Source organism: Fukomys damarensis, unplaced genomic scaffold (assembly GCF_012274545.1).
Source record: "Fukomys damarensis isolate Sample0158 unplaced genomic scaffold, DMR_v1.0_HiC HiC_scaffold_16, whole genome shotgun sequence".
Taxonomy (NCBI): Eukaryota; Metazoa; Chordata; class Mammalia; order Rodentia; family Bathyergidae; genus Fukomys; species Fukomys damarensis.
In genome coordinates this window covers 30,998,148-31,016,582 of record NW_022900928.1, presented here as the reverse complement: position 1 = coordinate 31,016,582, position 18,435 = coordinate 30,998,148, and the positions used below count along the sequence as shown (strand labels likewise).

The 18,435-nt window shown below is 39.1% G+C and overlaps 1 protein-coding gene across 2 annotated transcripts in view; it reads left to right on the top strand.

The window, feature by feature from the left end:
• Window positions 1–18,435, top strand: part of Ints4 (integrator complex subunit 4) — a 120,942-nt gene that overhangs the window by 75,973 nt on the left and 26,534 nt on the right. For both annotated transcript variants that reach the window (XM_010633305.3, XM_010633306.1), the window contains 3 exons: window positions 4,582–4,715; window positions 7,479–7,636; window positions 16,804–16,897. In XM_010633305.3, coding sequence (XP_010631607.1) covers window positions 4,582–4,715; window positions 7,479–7,636; window positions 16,804–16,897 — 386 coding nt within the window. The remainder of the gene's footprint in view (window positions 1–4,581; window positions 4,716–7,478; window positions 7,637–16,803; window positions 16,898–18,435) is intronic.

Below are 18,435 nucleotides of genomic sequence, written 5' to 3'. Positions count from 1 at the left end.
TTTTTGTTTCTTGTTTTTTTGAGACAGTCTCACTATGTACTTGAGACTGACCTGGAACTCAGGTCAGTAGCCCAAGCGGGTTCCTTAATTCACAGTGTTCCTCCTGCCTCAGCCTCCTGAGTGCTGGGATTACAGGTGTGTGCCAACACGCCCCGGCTCTTTCTTCTTAACAGGTGTTTCCTTGGTTACCTTATGCCTCACATCTAGCCCAGAAAGTTGACTCTATGGCTGGTGGACCTCCCTTTTTTCTGTACCCTTAACCTAAGCTTTGATCTTTTCATTTCATTTAGGTAGAAGTTTCTGAGGGAGCTTACTGGTTATTATTCTCAGCCTTCATTGTTTTTACAATAGCTCATCTTTGCCACTTAATACTAATAATTATTTTTGCCATTTATTTCATACCTATTATATCCCACATACTCATTGTGTGTGTGGGTATGTGTGCGCGTGTGTGCATGCCTTGAGGATTGAACCCAAGGCCGTGAACATGGTAGGCAAGCACTGTACCACAAAGGTACAGCCTTTGTGGTACAGTAACCCTTACTGTTACTATTTTTTTGTTTGTTTGAAATACTGGAGATTGAATCTGGTGCCTTCACACTGAGCTAGCTAGCTTGCTTGCTTATTTATTTATTTATCGAGACAGGATATCTTAGTTACTTTTCTCTCATTGCTGAGACAAAGTACCCAACATCCAAAGTCAAAGGAAGAAAAATTTACTGGCTCACAGTCTGTAGAGGTTTCAGTTCATAATTGGGTGGCTCCAAGGCAGAGTGGCACATGGCAGAGAGGCAAGAGTTCGTGGCAGGTAGAAGGTAGCAAAGCAAGCAAGAGACAAGGAGCCTCTTTCTGTCCCTTATATTGTATCCAGGGTACCGGGGTTAGGGCAGTGCCAAACCAGTCACTGGACTGATTTAGTAATCAACCACTCTTAATCTTAGCATTGCACCATGAATCCGTCACACACTCTAGATTCAGCCACCTCAAAAAACCCCACCTATAACTGCATGAGACTTTGGGGAACATTTAAACACAAGCCATAACAGAGTCTTACTGAGTTGCCCAGGCTGGGCTTGAATTTGTGCTCTGTGTATGTACCATTGCACCTGGCTTTTTTGTTTGTTTTGGTACCAGAGATCAAACATGGGATCTTGGACTTGTGAAGCAAGTGGCAGAACCACTGAGCTAATCCCTGGTCCTGGCTTATTTTAAATTTTGAGACAAGGCCTTGCTAAATTGTCCCCTGGTCTTGAGTATGAAGTCCTCCTACCACTGCCTCTTGAATGTCTGAGCTTATAGGCATATGCTGCCACACCCAGCTCACAATGTTTTGTAAATTTTATTATTAATCTCCCTTTTTTTTCCCTTTGGTATTGGTGATGGAACTCATAGCCTTTGCGTTGAACTACATCCCCAGCTCTTTCTAAAATTTAAGACAAGGTCTTGGTAAGTTGCTAAATTGCCTAACATAGGCTCAAACTTGTAATTTGCCTGCCTCAGCCTCTCAGACAACTGGGATTATAGGCATGTTCTACCATGCCCAGGTTCAAAACAGATACTTCTGTAGTTTACACATGAGGAAACTGACGTGGAAAAAAAAAAAAAAAAAAAAGATCTTAGATTTAGAGCCAGAAATTTCTGATTTTCAAGCCTGCACACTTTTCCCTGTGTCTTACACTGTCTTTAATTTAAACTGCAACCTAAGGGAGGTAGGTGATGCCTTCAGCTCAAACGTGTGATTATTCTTCCTCTAATAGAAGTTCAGTGGGTTTGTGAGCGTCTTGTGTAGCATTCCATGCGCTTAGATATTTTTTGATGATGAGAATACATAATTAACATCAGTGTGTTCACATTTCCCCAGGGTTTGCTCCATGGACAGCTTCTGTCATAAGAAGGTGACTGTTGTGTTCCATTGTTTGTTTGTTTGTTTGTTTTTCACTTGCATTTGGAAACTGGAAAGCCAATACCAAATCCTGTGTTTACTTACACAAAATACATATTCCAGTTCTTCCAAAGGTGTAACATAGCTGTTTGAAATTTAGCTCATCAGAGAGGGACTTGTGGGCTATGTCTCATTATTAGTAATCTCTGAAGACATTTTGAAGTTCTTTGAGATCTGAAAGTCTTGTCACAAAAACAAAACAAAAAAACAAACAAACAAAAAAATTTGTAAGTCTTTTTTGTTTTGTTTTGTTTTTGGTACCGGGCATCAAACTCAGGTCCTTGTGCTTGCCAGGTGGGCAGCAGAACCACTGAGCTAAATTCCTGGCCCAACATTTTTGTAAGTCTTATTATGGTATTACTAAGACACTTTTTTAGGTACTTGAAGGATTGTATTGTTTATTAATTATGTTTGTCTGTATGCCATAAAATTGCTCCCAAATGTAGCTTAAACAAATTAAAATGTTTATTTTTGTTCATTGCAAGAGGGGTCTGAAGATGACCATTTCAGTGCTGTTTGACATTATTCTTTTTGGTCCTCTGTGGTGCCATTTCTGGATTTTTGAGACAAGAATCTTACTATGTTGCTCAGGATGGGCTCAAACTCCTAGTGTCAAGTGATCCTCCTGCCTCAGCCTCCTGAGTAGCTGGGACTGTGGGTGTGATATGTTCTGCTGTTTCTAGTTGTCTTTGTGAATCTGTAGTTATTAGATTCAAGAACTAGGCAGAGAGGAGAGAGAATAATTTGGATAAAATCAGGTTCTACATGTAAGGGAAAAGGAAAAGATGGATTTTAGGGGAGCACTTTTCAGGCTCTGTCATAGGGAAACATGGAGGTTTGAAAGGTGTATTTATCTTTTAATTTATAATTTCCTTCTATTATAAAATTAATATATTTAGAAAGTCCAAAACTGCAAAAGGAGGAAACTTCATATTTAAAACCTGTAATCCCACTAAGCACCCCCACCCCCAATTTTCTTTTCTTTTCTTTTTTTTTAAGACAGTTTTGCTTTGTTGCCCAAACTGGTCTTGAATTCCTGGGCTCAGCTTTTGAGTTGCTGGGATTCCATGTGTGCTGCAGTACCTGGGGCAAAATAATCTATTAATATTTTTGTGTATTTCATTCTTTTTTTTTTAAAGTTTGTGAACCAAACATTGCTGTTTTCTTTAAACAGTTTTATTTCATTAGCACATATTTGCTAGTAGATAACGGTTCTCTATGACCTCTATATGTTGCATGGTCTCCTTGTTTTCACTTATAAAAAAAAGTTTATGGTACAATACTGTAAATTCTTTAAAATGTCATTATTATTATTAATTTTTGTTTTTAGTTTTTGGTGGTGCAAGGATCAAACCTAGTATCTTGTGCATGTTAAGCATATACTCTACTTCTGAGCTAAATCCCTAGCCTAAATATCAAAATATCATTTAAATTTTTTTCTATTAATTTATATATATATTTTTTCCTTTGGTACTGGGAATCAAAGGTAGGGCCTCATGCTTGCCAGGCAGATGCTGTGCCATTAAGCTACATCCCTGACTACGTTTATACTTGTTTTTTTTTGAACTAGGGATTGAATTTAGGACCTTGTGCTTGTGAGGCAGGCACAGTGCCACTGTGCTAAATCCCCAGCCCTTCAGCCCTTACATTAGTACTTTTAAGACTTTTAAGTCTCACTATATCTTCTAGGCTGGCTTTGAACTTGGCTGTGTAGCCCAGCCTGGCCTCGTGATCAGCCTGGCCTCATGCTTCAGCCTCCCAAGTACTGAGTATAGGCGTGTACCACTGTGTGCAATAAAATATAATTTGTAATGATTGTGTGGTGTTTTACCAAGTAGGTAAAACACAAGTTGAGTAAACAACTGTTTTTGGACATTGGATTATTGCTGATTATATACTATCATAAATGATTCTATGATAATAGGTTGTTTACTTAGACTACTTTTTTTTTTTACCCCCTTTTTTGAGACAAGGTCTCACTGTGTAGCTCAGGCTGGCCTTGTACTTGCTATGTAGCCCAGGCTGACCTCAAACTCAGGGCGATCCTTCTGCTCCAGCCTCCTGAGTGCTGGGATTATAGGCATGCGCCACCACACCCAGTTTACTTAAGAATATTTTGTGATGTGGAATTAATCAACATTTATGATGCCTGGAACCACATTATTATCCAAGGTTTGGGGCAAATATATACTGCAATAGGCAATATACTGAGAATTTGTATTTGTTAGTATTTCACCAGTATCTGGCATGACATTATTTTTAAAACCCTTGATAAGCTGGGTGAGGTGGTGCATATTTATAATCCCAGCACTGTGGAAGGCTGAGGCAGTAGGGTCTCAAATTCAAGCCCAGCCTGGGCAAACTTGTGAGCTCCTATACCAAAATTTAAAAAGCAGGTGGGAAAGTCCTGGATTCAGTCAATCCCAGTATTGTGAAAAAACAAAACAAAACAAAACAAAAAACCCACAGAACTTTGGTAATTGGGACTGTAGGTGGAATGGGAATATATTTCCTTGTATAGATTTGCATTTCTTCGATTATTAGAAAATCAGATCCCTTAGTGGGGATTTGGGGAGTGGGAAGTCAGGTGGCCAAGCTCAATCTTTTATGCTTCCAAGTTTACTTAACCCACTTACCAGACATTGCAGTTTTGGTTCTTATTTTCAATGCTGCTAAAACCTGTCCAACAATGCCGGCATTGTTCTCAGATCACACCTTCAGGCACTATGCCTACCTCCGAGACAGTCTTTCTCATCTTGTTCCTGCTTTGAGGGTATGTTGAAAACATCTGTTGTCCTTGCTTTCAGGTTTTTTTTTCTCATTGCTCTGTGATTATTAAATAGTAGAAAACAGACTGCATATTCTCTGAAAACTGATTTATTCATTCTCTCTTAAGCTCTCTTTCTACTATTCATTTGTACTTTTTCTCCTATGTCCTTTTTTGGAGGGGTGTCCACTGGGGATTGAACTCAGGGTGAGCACATGCTAGACAAGCATTGTACCACAGAGTGACACCCCATACTTTCATACCTTTTTAATTTGTTCTGGGACAGGTATGCAGTAAGTTTCCCAGGCTGGCTTGAATTTCCAATCCTCCTGCCTTAGTCTTCCAAGTAGCTGGGATTACAGGTGTGTGTCACCACACCTGGCTAAAGACGAGGTTGTGTTTCCTTTTCTTTTTACCTTTGTGTGTGTGTGTGTGTGTGTGTGTGTGTGTGTGTGTGTGTGTGTGGTGCTGGGGATCTAACCCGGCCTTTGTGCCTGCTAGGGAAGTGCTGTACCCCTGAGTCACATCCCTTCTCAGCCCCCATTTGCTCCCTCCAACCCATCCCTGCAGAACTGGGCACTGAACCCAGAGGTGCTTTGCCATTGAGTTACATCTCTAGGCCTTTTATGTTTTATTTTGAGACAGACTTGCTATGTTGCCTGAGCAGGATTGAAACTTGTGATTCTCCTGCCTTGGCCTCCCTTGGTGCTAGGATTACAGGTGTGTGCCTTTGGCCCAGGCCTCCTTTACATTTTAAGAGAACTTAATTTTTTACTGTCCTTGCTTTTTCAGTTTTTCTTCTTTCTTTTCTTCCCCTCTTTTTCTCTCCCTCCCTCTCCTTCCTTCCTTCCTTTTCCTTTTTGAAACATGGTCTTGTTAAGTTGCCCAGACTGGTTTCAAACTCATAATTCTCCTGTGTCAACCTCCTGAGTGTCTGATTCTGGGTGTGTACTACCTGGCTCTGGGTTTTTGATTATAAATTAGGGAGGAAAATGAAATCTGGAACAAATAGATTATATTTTAGACAAGGATAAATTTGTTACACTTCAACAATATACGTGCTGGGGATTGGGCTCAGTGGAGCTGCGCCTTCCTTGCAAGCACAAGGTCCTAAGTTTGATCCCCAGTACCTCAATAACAAAGCAAAGCAAAACAAAACAATATGATACAGCCTTGGTTCGTAACAAGTTTATTTTTTTTTTTTTAATACCGGGGATCAAACTTGAGACCTTAACACTTGTGAGGCAGGCTGTGGAACCACTGAGCAAAATTCCTGACCCAATACATATTTTTTAAAACAATAAAACCTATATTATTTTTAAAACTTAAGAGATAAAAACATTTTTCAATAGACCATAATGATAGTAATAACAGACACTTATGAATGCTGTGTTCTGGCCATTCTTCTGAGTCATTTGAATTAACTCATCCTTGCATAGATAATCCTACCTGACTTTAGTTACATTAATATGTATAGTTTGGAGGTTTGAACTTTATAGGGGGTATAAAATGAAAAATGAAATCTGTTTTTCTCATTCCTGTGTGTGTGTGTGTGTGTGTGTGTGTGTGTCTGTCTGTCTGTCTGTCTGTCTGTCTGTCTTTACTGGTGATTGAACTCAGGACCTTCACGCTGAGCTAATACTCATCCCTTTTAAATTATTTTGAGACAAAGTCTTGCTAAGTTGGCCTGGCTGAGTTTGCACTTCTGCCTCATCCTCCCAGAGTGCTGGAAATTCAAACATGTTCCATCATGTCTAACTTTTATCCCTTCTTGGAAGGTAACTTCTTTGCATTGTAAGATAAGGATTATGTTTATATAAATTTTTCAGTATGGGGGCATGGACACAGAGAGCACTGAGCTACATCCAGTTCCTTTTAATTTGGTTTTAAGACAGGGTTCTGGCTAAGTTTCTCAGACTGGCCTTGAACTTGTGAACCTCTTGCCTTGCCCCCTGAGTAGTGTGAATTATAGGCAGGTGCCACCTCATCTGGCTCATATACAACATTTTTATAGCACGCTATGTTAACTTACTTGGAGTAAGTGATCACTCTCTTATGAAATGAAAGATAAAATTTAAAAATAAATAAGTAATAGCCAGGTGTGGTGGCGAATGCCTGTAATCCCAGCACTGGTAGGATTGCTGTAAGTTCAACACCAGCCTGGGCTACATAGTGAGACCCTGTCCCCCTACCCACAAAGAAGATTAAATTTTGGGAGGGGGGTAGAGCCACGTCTCACTGTGTAGTTGAAACTGACCTGGAACTCACTATGTAGCCCAGGCTGGTCTCGAACTCACAGCAATCCTTCTGCCTCAGCCTCTAGTGTGCTGGGATTATAGGTGTGCGCCACCATGCCCAGCCAAGAAGATTAATTTTTATTCTCATTATGGTTAACAACTGAATAATATTACACCATTTTTTTTCTTGTCAGCCGTGGGTATACTGAGACCATGTTTGCATTCTCATATCCTCTTTCCCTTTTCTCTCCACTCTATCCTGCCTCCCTACTCTATTTGGGGAGGGAAGCGAGATTATTTACAGACCCTCCCTCTCATCCCTTTTTTTTTTTTTTTTTTTTTTTTTTTTGGTACCAGGGATTGAACTCAGGACTTTGTGCTTGCGAGGCAGGCATGGTGCCACTGAGCTGAATCCCCGGCCCACCTTTTCCCTTTTTGCTTTGTTTAGTTTTACATTTTCCTGATTTTTCTGAGTTATCACAAGCTGCAGCACAGAGTTTAATGGCACCGTCATCCCAATGTATTTGCTTAGTTACCAGGTAGAAAACTCGTGTCATCTTCTGTCTCCCCCAACATCACACACCATGAAGATCCGTCCCAGCAGTTCCTGCAGCAGAGCCTTGAGAGAGTATACAGTCTTCAGCATCTGGACCCGCAGGGAGCCCAGGAGCTCCTGGAGTTCACCATCAGGTAAGGCAGTTTCTGCCTCCTTGGATAAGTCAGGATTGTTGTCATGCTAAGCCTGATAGCTTTGAATTCCAGTACTGATTGTTAGGCTTCACCTTCCGACTCTGTTCGCCTGCACTCTCACATGGTTTTGTGATCTAGTTGAATTTTAAAGTTTCTTTTTCTCCTTTTTTTTTTTGAAGCAAACATTTATTGATATATTTTAGATATACATAGTAACAGTTATAGAGATTTTATACCTGTGTTTGTATTGTTTTAGATTATGCTTTGAACTTATTTTTTTTTCAGCTTTATTTGAGTTTATTGGTACATTTTATGGATACAATACAGTTACATTCATTGTTGGGATCTTGTACCTCTACATGACAGGTCTTGATTCTCATTTTTTCCCCTTGTCCCTGCCCTCCCTTCACTCCCTCCTCCCCTCCCCATCTACAAACACTTTATTTTCATCTTTTCATTATCTCACATTTTTTTCTTTTCCCTTATTACCCTTCCCCTACCCATCCCACCTTCCCTACACTTTTAGCTCCTTTCTTCCCATTTCTAAATGTCAGTAATCTTATTAGGATCTCATGTATTATTGCAGATTATTCACACCAGGGAAACTATTCGGTATTTACACATGTGTGACTTATTTCACTTAGGAGCATATCTTCAATATGTATCCATTTTCCTATGAATGAATCTATTTTCTCGTTCCTTATGGCTGAGTAATATTCCATTTTATAGAAAACCCACATCTTCTTTATCCACTTTCCAACGGATGGGCAAATGGGCTGTTTCCAAGTTTTAGCTGTTACAAACTGTGCCACTGTAAACATGGGTGTGCATACTTCTCTGTGATATGATTCTCTCAGTTCTTTTGGAAAGATACCCAGCAGAGGGATGGCTGGGTCAAATGGAACCTCCAGTCCAAGCTCTTTGAGGTATCTCCATATTGAACTTATTTTTTAGAATGTTGTTTGTGCTGGGTGTAGTGGCACACACCTGTAATCCAGAACCATGGGAGGCTGAGGCAGGAGGATTACAAGTTGGAGCCCAACCTGCATAACTTAGCTCTCATTGCCCTTGAATTTTTGATCCTCCTTCTTCATACTTCTGGATAGCTGAGATTACAGGTGTTCACCACCATGCCCAGCTCTGGCTCACTCTTTTTTAAATTTTTTGTCCCCTTGGGTATAAGCCAGGTCCTTGTGTATTCTAGGCAAGTGTATCTCTGAGCTACACCCTCACCCCCATTACCAGGACCATTCTTGTGTCTCTGTCTTCTGTTTAATAGTCCAAAATCTAACTATCCCATCTATATTCTTGTCTTAGGATAAAAGAAAGGGTAAGAGAAGGGTGTTATTTCTACCATCACCTCTTTTTAAAGACACATCCCCAAAGTTGTGCACTCTAGTTTTAAGTTGCATTTCATGGCTGGCATTTAAGTCAAATGGCCATATCTAGCCTTAGGAAGCTAGGAAGTGCAGTCTTTTTGTGGATGACTCAAGTAGTTAGCGTTTGATGACTGTTACTGTGGAAGAAGACGAGAAAAGGAATTGGGGAACAACCAACAGGCTCTGTCTGCTAGTTCATATTGAAATGGCCTGAATGATATAACAATAACTGCAACCCATTTGCCTTTAATAAAAGCAATATAATTTGCTCTTACAATAGCAGAGTTGAGTACTGCTGCAGAGACCATATACTTGTAAAGTCCAAAGTATTTACTGTCTGACCTTGTATAGAAAGATTTGCTGACCCTGCTATGGATATGGACAGTCCATGCTATATAAGCCAAGGTTTCAGACCTTTCTTTATCTTTTATGAAGTGATTTCTCAATCACAGTTTGTTCTCTTCTTCATGATAGTGTTTAGTTTTAGAGGCCGCTAAATGAGGTTGGTGGCTCTGAGCTCAGGAAAATAAGCTCTACTTCCTGAATCATCCATCTAAATAAACATTCAGGTTTTCTTGTTGGCGTTTTTTATTCTCTTGTCATTAAAACAAGTACAAAGTGCACAAAAGCAAGATAATTTGATTGTTATCTGCAGAGAGCTGGCTGTTAGTAGGTGTTCAGTAAACAGTTGTTGGTGTGAATTGCGTCCATGATGTGGTTTTTAATGAGGTAGTAGTCCTGCTAGAATTTGGCTGGCAAAACCACTATTACAGGGCTGAGGATTTAGCTCAGTGGTGCTGCTGCCTGCCTCACAAGTGCAAGGTCCTGAATTCAATCCCTGGTACCAAAAAAAACAAAAACAAAAACAAAAAACTCCATCATTACAATTCAGTGGCCAGGCCTGGATATTATCTTTCTAGCTTGAGTGTATTCTTAGGAGAGTTGTCAGTCTGATGAAAAACCTAGAAAGGAAATCTGATACAGTAGTAGCTACTGAGGGCCTACTGTGCTTCACAAACATTACTTCAAAATATGAAGCAGTTTGCAGAAAGTGGAAAAACTGGATTTATATCTAGCTTTATCTTACTATAAAATTGATGCTTTGTCATAAGCAACAGTGAAGGGCATTCCTGAATCAAGTGGAGGTTAGGTCAGATCATGTCTGGGGTGTTTCATAAGTTACTGTTTCTGTAGTTGTTGAAAAGTAATGTTAGTTGGAGCTTTGTACAGAACATTGTCTGGTTATGACTAACCCGTATATTTGTTGGTATTAGTGTAAAACATGCTTCACATATTCATTGCCCTTTATTTTCATCCAACCAGCTATTTAATCCAACCAAGATCTTACCTATACAGAGTCTGCTATCCTTCAGTAAGAGCTCTGGAAAATTGTTTTGTTTCTGAAACTTGACATAACTGCTTTGCCTTCACCAGTGTAGCCTGCTTATTTTTTAGGGGCTCAGTAAATGTTTGTTGAATGCTGTCATTTTCATGGATTAACAAGGAGTGAACTTTTAAAACTTTTATTTATTTTTGGTACCGGGGATTGAACTCGGGACCTTGTGCTTGTGAGACAGGCGGCATTAAGACTTTTATAGATGGTATTTTCTTCTGGCTGTACTTCATCTCTAGCTGTATAGATTTAGTGTTTTATAAGGCTCTGCTATCTTTAATTATAAGTGGTACTATTCATCATATACTGTCTACTCACTCTTCTCAGGGCTTTATATTCATTATTAAATTTGAAAATAATCCTGTGAGAACCACCCCATTTTTACAGTGAGTGAGCTTACACACCTGTTGAAGATGCTGGAGTTCATTCATTCCCAGTATTTTTTTTTTTTTAGTATGGTTTTTGACAATCCATTATGTGCCAGGTAAGATGCTACGCCAAAGGGATATAATAGCATCTTAGTCACTTTACTTGTCATAGGACAAAATACCCATCGCCTGCAGAGTATAGTTGCTCATGTCGTGGCAGCCAGGAAGCAGAGGGAGAAAGAAGGAGCTAGGAAAGCTGGGCATGGTGGCGCACACCTGTAATCCCAGCACTCGGGAGGCTGAGGCAGGAGGATCGATGTGAGTTCGAGAGCAGCCTGGGCTACATAGTGACTTCCAGGTCAGTCTCAACTACATAGTGGGACCCTGTCTCAAAAAACCAGAAAAAAAAAAAAAAAGGAGCTAGGAGATAGAGATGCTCTTCCAGACCACCACCTCTTCTAACCAGACCCCATCTCCTAACAGCACGTTTACTACGATATCCCCATGATTCAGTCACCTTTCAGAAGCCTCACCTATGAGTGCAGGAGGTTATGGAGGACAGCTAGATATAAAACGTAATAAATAGTAGACGGTACAAGGTTCTTACAGCCTGATGACAGACATAGCTAGGTAAATACGAAATGCAGAATTGTGTATATATGCTAGAGCTGTATACACAATGTGTGTATATGCTAGGGGCTTTCTTGAAGCATGAGAGGAGGCATCTAATCCTTCTTTGGATGGTCAGTGATGACCTAAAGAAAAAATGGAAGGTTGCCAAGAGAAGAAGGGAGAAGAGTGTATCAAGGATGACTAATACCCAAGGCCTGGACTAGAACATAGGGCTCTCTAGCCTTTCACCAGGTTAACAGTTTGTATAAAGTAAAACATCTATTACCATACAATGAGATTTGAAATCCAAAGGATTAGTTCACAGCTTAGTTTTATCAGTTCCTAGGACATGATCTTGGTTCATCAGCTCCCTCATGTGTACACCAGCAGTGCTGTGTAGCTACTGTGTAGGACAGTTGTGAAGTTTATTGTAATGATACGTGTGGGAGCATTTAGAGAATAGCAGTTGTATAAGTACTATTTGGACAGTTAGGAGATTTTGCTTGAAAATTTAAATCTGTGCTCCTTTTGGCACAACGGTCATGCTCTTACTATTTTACAGGTAAACCCAACCCAGAGTTCAAAACTAACCATGTGTTAAGTTCACTGAGAGTGAGGGGGATTGTCATTTAAGAGATGATTCAGTCATCTGCCTTTTCGCAGGCTAGTGATCTCTGATTTCTAAGTTTGGATTTTTGTGTAAGTCTGTAATAGTGCTGTTACTGGAAATATACATTATGGTTTCAGGAACCATATCACTTTAGAATTGATCCATAACACTGTTGTAATTTTAGAGTAAAACAGCTCACTTTTAGTCTGAAGCAGATAGAACTTTATCTGAAATCAATAGAAATACACTTCTTTTAAAAAAAAAAGAAAGAAAGAAAGAAAGACACTTCTCTTATGGGAATTCTTTCATCTACCACCCCTAAAAAAATGGGATTTCATAAGTGAATCCTTTAAAATCCTCCTTTTGTTGTGCATTGGTTAATGTCTCTAAAGAATACTACCTGTTTTATAGTCTAGGCACCAGTCCACTAGTGAAAGAGGTGGTAATAAATTTTTGTAATATGTGATCATTTAAGTGCAGGGATGAAGATAGCTTTTGAAAAGTCACCAGAACTTTGTATGTATTTTGCATTTTCTGCCATGTTCCGCCAAGCTTTTTAAGGGACATTAGTTGTGACTTTGATGTGATCAAACTCAGGACCTTGCACTTGCAAGGCAGGCGGTGGCGCCTCTGAGCTAAATCCAGACTTATTGTGAAAACAAACAAACAAATCACAATATATGTAAATTTGTTTACTTCTAATATTTTAGAAATACTATTTATTGACATAATGGATTAAAAATCACAAAATTGTGTGTTTCCGTAAAGGTCTTTTGCCTTGCCCTATCACATCTCCAGAAATGTGTTTCAGTGTTTTTGTTTTATTTTGTTTTGTTTTGTGAGATAGGGTCTCACTATGTAGTAGAGACTGACCTCAAACTCATTATGTAGCCCAGGGTGGTTTTGCACTCACAGCAATCCTCTTGCCTCAGCCTCCTCACTGCTGGAAAACAGGTGTGTGCCACCATGCCCCACATCAGCGTATTTGATTTTGAATCATTTTTATCTCATTTGTATTTGATCTATTTCTTATATAAACAGAGTTTAATAAATAAATAAGGTGTAATATGGTATTGGTTTAAAATAGACTTGAGTCAAGGCAGACCTGGGTTCATGTCCTATTTTTGCTGTTTATCCTGTGACTTTGAGCAGACCACTTAAATTCTGGCCTTACTTTCATGCTCAGTGAAATGAGATTAATTGCAGTTCATGTTGTCATGTTTAAAGGAGCCCAAGTAAAGAAACACCTAGCATAGTAAGTGCACATGGAAAGGTGCTTTTTCTGTACCCTTCTTATTAAAGAATCCTTAGTCTTAGCCAGGTGTGGTGGTGTACACCTGTAATCCCAGCACTCAGGAGGCTGAGGCAGGAGGATCACTGTGAGTTTGAGACCAGCCTGGGCTACATAGCGAGTTCCAGGTCAGTCTCAACTACATAGTGAGGCCCTGTCTCAAAAACAACAAAACAAAACAAAATAAAAACAAAAAGAAGAATCCATAGTCTTTCTATGGATGTCTAGACTGAGGCTTCCTGAAAATTGTGGGCATAAACTGGTACAGAGAAGAAATACTGGGATACAGAGGATCTTGCTCTGGGCTTGTAAGTTTCCATTTTTGTTTGTATAGTAGTACAGATTTCCCACAGCTTATTGAGTTAGGTTGCATCTTGATATTTTATAGTTAAGAACTGTTGCTACAAACTAGGGGCAGTGGAATAATCTAACACCTGGAGACAGTTAATGCACAATCAGCCAGTCAACGCTGTCTAGATTTGTAACAGAAGGCAGAATCTTTTTGGACAAAAAGTGCTTTGGAAATAGAATGGTTCCTGGGTATATCCTGCAAGAGTTAATGGAGAAGAGGAAGAGGAAAACCAGCTGGTCTCCAGAATCACGCTTCACTGGTGTGGTTAGCTTATCCAGAGTTTTGCTTTTCATTGTGCTGGGTTCCCATATCTTGCAGGCTCTCCAGGACCAACTCAAGCCACTCAAACTCACAAGAGATGTCCATATATTATAGACACCAGTTTCTTCATTGACTCTGGAGATAATTCACCCTGTGTCCCTTTGCAGGGTATCTCCTTTCTGGGGACAAGGTCCCTACTTATTATAAAATTGCCCATTGAGCATGAGGTTAGAGAGAGGCTTAGGCTAGTGGAATCTTTTTTGTGTAGGCTACTATGAAACCTGAAAACACCTGTAACAGTCAGCTTCCCCACTGATTCAGATCTTGAGGTTGCCTACGGTTGCTGTTTCTATATAGAATATTGATGTTGCCATGAAAGACAATGAGACAGGTGTCTATGAATGCTATGATGGATTATTAGATAACACACATATACTCCTCCTTGCCAAAAACAAAAACAAAAACAGAACAAATAAAATTATACTTTTTGTTCATACACAGCATATGTGGAAGAATTAAAAAGAAATTTGTCATTGTGGTTTTCTCTGGGAAGGTGTAGTGTAGGAGGATAACAAGGCACAGTGGGGACTAATGTAGTTGTAGAAGCTGTAGGATCTTTTGAATTCTGTGCCTTAGATCTGTATTATTTATTTTAAATTCTAAATGTTTTAAGTCACTAGTCATCCCATATCCCGGCACTATTTTGTTTGTGAGTGCTACTTTCTAATTTCTTGTCCACAGGTAATTTATTTATTTGTTGTTTGTTTGTTTTGAGATGGAAATCTCACAGTGTTGTTCATACTCAGCGTATGTTTTTATGTGGTTGCAGTCATTGTGTCTATACTTAACATCCAGTTAGGATGTTTCAAATTCCAGGTGTGAGAAAACCTTATCTCAAAATAGAGTACAATGGCTATTTAGGACCTGCTATGATCTGAATGTTTATGTCCCTCCAAAATTTTTATGTCGAGTTCTAACCCCCAAGATCATGATATTAGGAAGTAAGGCCTGTGAGAGGTAATTAAGTCATGAGGCTAGAGCCCTTGTGAATGAAAGTAGTTCCTTTATGACTGACCTATGGGAACTCATTGATTCCTTTCACTATAGGAAGACACAGCTAGAAGCTGCTGTCTATGAGGAACCATCCTACACCAGACATCTCTAGATACTGTAATCTTGGACTTTCTAGCACCCAGAACTGTGAGGAATAGTTTCTTATTATAAGATACCTTGTCTGTGGTATTCTGCTATAGTATCCCTAGTGGACTAAGACTTGTCCTTAAATAACCAAAAATTGAAGATATAGTATGGTATAGCTTATTTATAACATTAAGTACCCACTTTGTATCTCTTTGGATTTTTCTTGTCCTCCGCATTGGCTTTATCTTTTAATTTAGTTCTTGTTGAATTACAGTGTGGCCATCAGGGCAATGAAGTCATAAGATTTCTTGCTCAGTCCAATAAGAGACAGAGAGATAAAAGAGAGAGGCAAACCTGTCTTCTCCAAGCATGGAATATAAGTATTTCCATTTGACTGATAAGACCAACTTAGGTCACATAACTAGAGGGATACATATGCATTCATTAGATTAGTCTGTACCTGGAATTGAGTTTGGGGACGAAATAGGATTCAGTTAGTAATGAAGAAATGAGAATGACTAACTCAGTATGCAGTGAACGGTGTCTACCCCCATATCTTTTTTTTTTTTTTTAACCACCATACCTTTTAAAATATTTTTTCTTGTCTTTTTCGGTGGCAATGAGAATTGAACCCAGGGTCTTCACACTGAGCTATATCCTCAGCTTTTTAAAGTTTTTATTTAATTAATTTATTGTAGTGTTTCTGAGACAAGGTCTTGCTATGTAGCCCAGGCTGGTCTTGAACTTATGGGTACGCTCCTGCCTCTGCTTCCTGGCTACTGGTATGCACTAACATGCTTGGCTAATTTTTTTAATTTTGAGACAGGGTCTCACTAAGTTGCTAAATTGTCGGGACTGGGCTTGAACTTGGAATCCTCTTGCCTTAGCCCCTCAAAGTGTTGGGATCACAGTCATGTGCCACCATGCCTGGCTTAAAATAGTTTTTGTTTTTTTTTAATAGAAAAATATTCTTGTTCATTGTATAAAAACTCTCAAATATATAGCATAATTGGAAGAAGGCACCCTACTATCACTATCTAAAAAAATGATTTTATACCAAGTTTCCCTCCAATAGGTATTTTTTACATAGTTGAGATAATATACCTTATTGTTAATTTGTATTTCAGAAGCTGCAGGATACTTTATTAACTGGATGTAACACAATTTACTTAGCAGTTTCTCTAATATTGGATCTTTAAGGAGATACTGATATTTTAATTTATTTATTTTGGTGGTGGTAATGGGGATTGATTCCAGAGTCTTCCCACTGAGCTACAACCCCAGTCCATTTTAAATTTTGTATTTTATTAAAAATTATTTTAAATTTTCTTGCTATATTACTAAATTGTCCAGGCTGGACTCAAACTTGTGACCCTGCTGCCTCAACCTGTCAGAGTGCTGGGATTATGGGCCTATGCCACCAGTCATGGTTCACACAACAATGACAGTTATGGGGCTTAAAACATTTCATTTCTGATGACTATTTCCCTTAGGATCACTCTTCAGCATAAAGCTTCGGATAAAATATTTCACTATGTATGTGGCTTTGTAACATTGTCCCTTTCCAAAAGATTGTATCATCTTAAACTGCTATCAAAGTGTGATGAACCAATTTCATTATAACCACTCCAGTATTTAGTGTTGTCATTAAAACCTATAAACACTTTGCTGGGTGTAAAATATGGTAGAATGCTTTTGACTTGATCTTTATGTTGCTATTATCCTTACCTTGTGTTTGGCTTGGGGTCTTATTTAATATAGAGATCTGCAAAGACTTGGAGAACTTCAGTCTGAATTGGCAGGAGTAGCTGACTTCTCTGCCACCTATCTTCGCTGTCAGCTACTTCTCATCAAGGTAGGTTTGAATCCACTATCTTTATGATACTCAGAATGCATTCTAAGATCCAGTTGTGTTTCAGGTCACTGTGGAAAAACTTACTTTTGTATGTAACCACTTAGCAATGGAAAAATTATGTACTCTGCAATGCAGTTATATTGGTGTCTAAAAATATTAACTCATATAGGAATTTTTAAGTTTTAGGAGAATGCTTTCATCATTTTATAATTAGAGCAGATTGGCTAATCTTTTAAATTAGAAGTCCAACGATTTTTTTCCCAAGCATTTTAAATGTTTTGTATAATGTGATTAGCATAGGACGTACTTAAATTGTGTACTGTTTGCTTTTTTGGGGGAACCAGGGATTGAACTTGGGACCTTGTGCTTGCGAGGCAGGTGGTGGAACCACTGAGCTAAATCCCCAGCCCATGTATATTGTTTTCTTAAAATGCTGATTCACATTGTCAAAGTTAAAAGTTTAATTTAATTTTGTTTATTTATTTATTTATTTATTTTGGTACCGGGAATCAAACTTGAGTCCCTGCTCTTGCAAAGCAGGCACCAGAACCACTGAGCTAAATCCCCATTCCTAACTTATTTGATTTTATTTTGGGGGGTTTTTTGTTTGTTTGTTTGTTTTCTTTTTTAGACAGGGTCTCACTATGTAGCTGAGACTGACCTGGAACTCACTATGTAGTCCAGGCTGGTCTCAAACTCATAATGATCCTCCTGCCTCAGCCTCCCGAGTGCTGGGATTACAGGCCTGTGCCACCACGCCCGGCACTTAATTGGTTTTAAAAGGGCCAATTTAAGGTATACCTACAAATGTTGGCATACAGTTGTAATCCCTGCATTTGGAGGCTGAGGCAGGAGGATTATGAATCCAAGGCCAAATTGGGTTATATAGCAAAGATCTTGTCTCAGAAACAAAGGGTGGGGATCAACTTGATGGCATTTTATACTAAGTAGTTAGATAACATGTGTGAATAAAATTGTTTTTGGTACCCCAAAAGCTATTCAAATTTGGAGAGTTAAAGACCAATTTTACTACTCCTGCCAATTCAGACTGAAGCTTCCTAGCTTCTGTGGCAGAGTTTTGCTGTAATTTTGGCTCAGGATTTAGGGAAAGGAGCCTTTCTCACTTGATAAATTTTTGCTTTAGCTTTAGTTAGAAATATTCCTAGTTTTCAGAATGATTAATGATTTTTTTTCTTTTGGAGAGTCTAATGATTAAACCCAGGGCTGTCACTAACTGCTCCCTGTTTAATTTTGAGACAGGTTCTCCCTTCTCCCCAAGTTCCTAAGTTGTCCAGGCTGAGCTTGAACTTGTGAACCTCCTGCCTCAGTCTCCCAGAGTGTTAAAATTATAGGTGGCTTGATTAATGGTATTTGACCAAAGTCAGAATAAATGGGGAGGCCAAATTATTTTCCACTGTAGGATATATGAGTTTGCTCTTTTATTTAGGGTTGTGCAGGCATGGGTATACATGGGAAGTTGGGCGTGTACACAGAGGTGGATTGTGATTTAAGTAGCCTGTATTAGGCTAGATACAGTC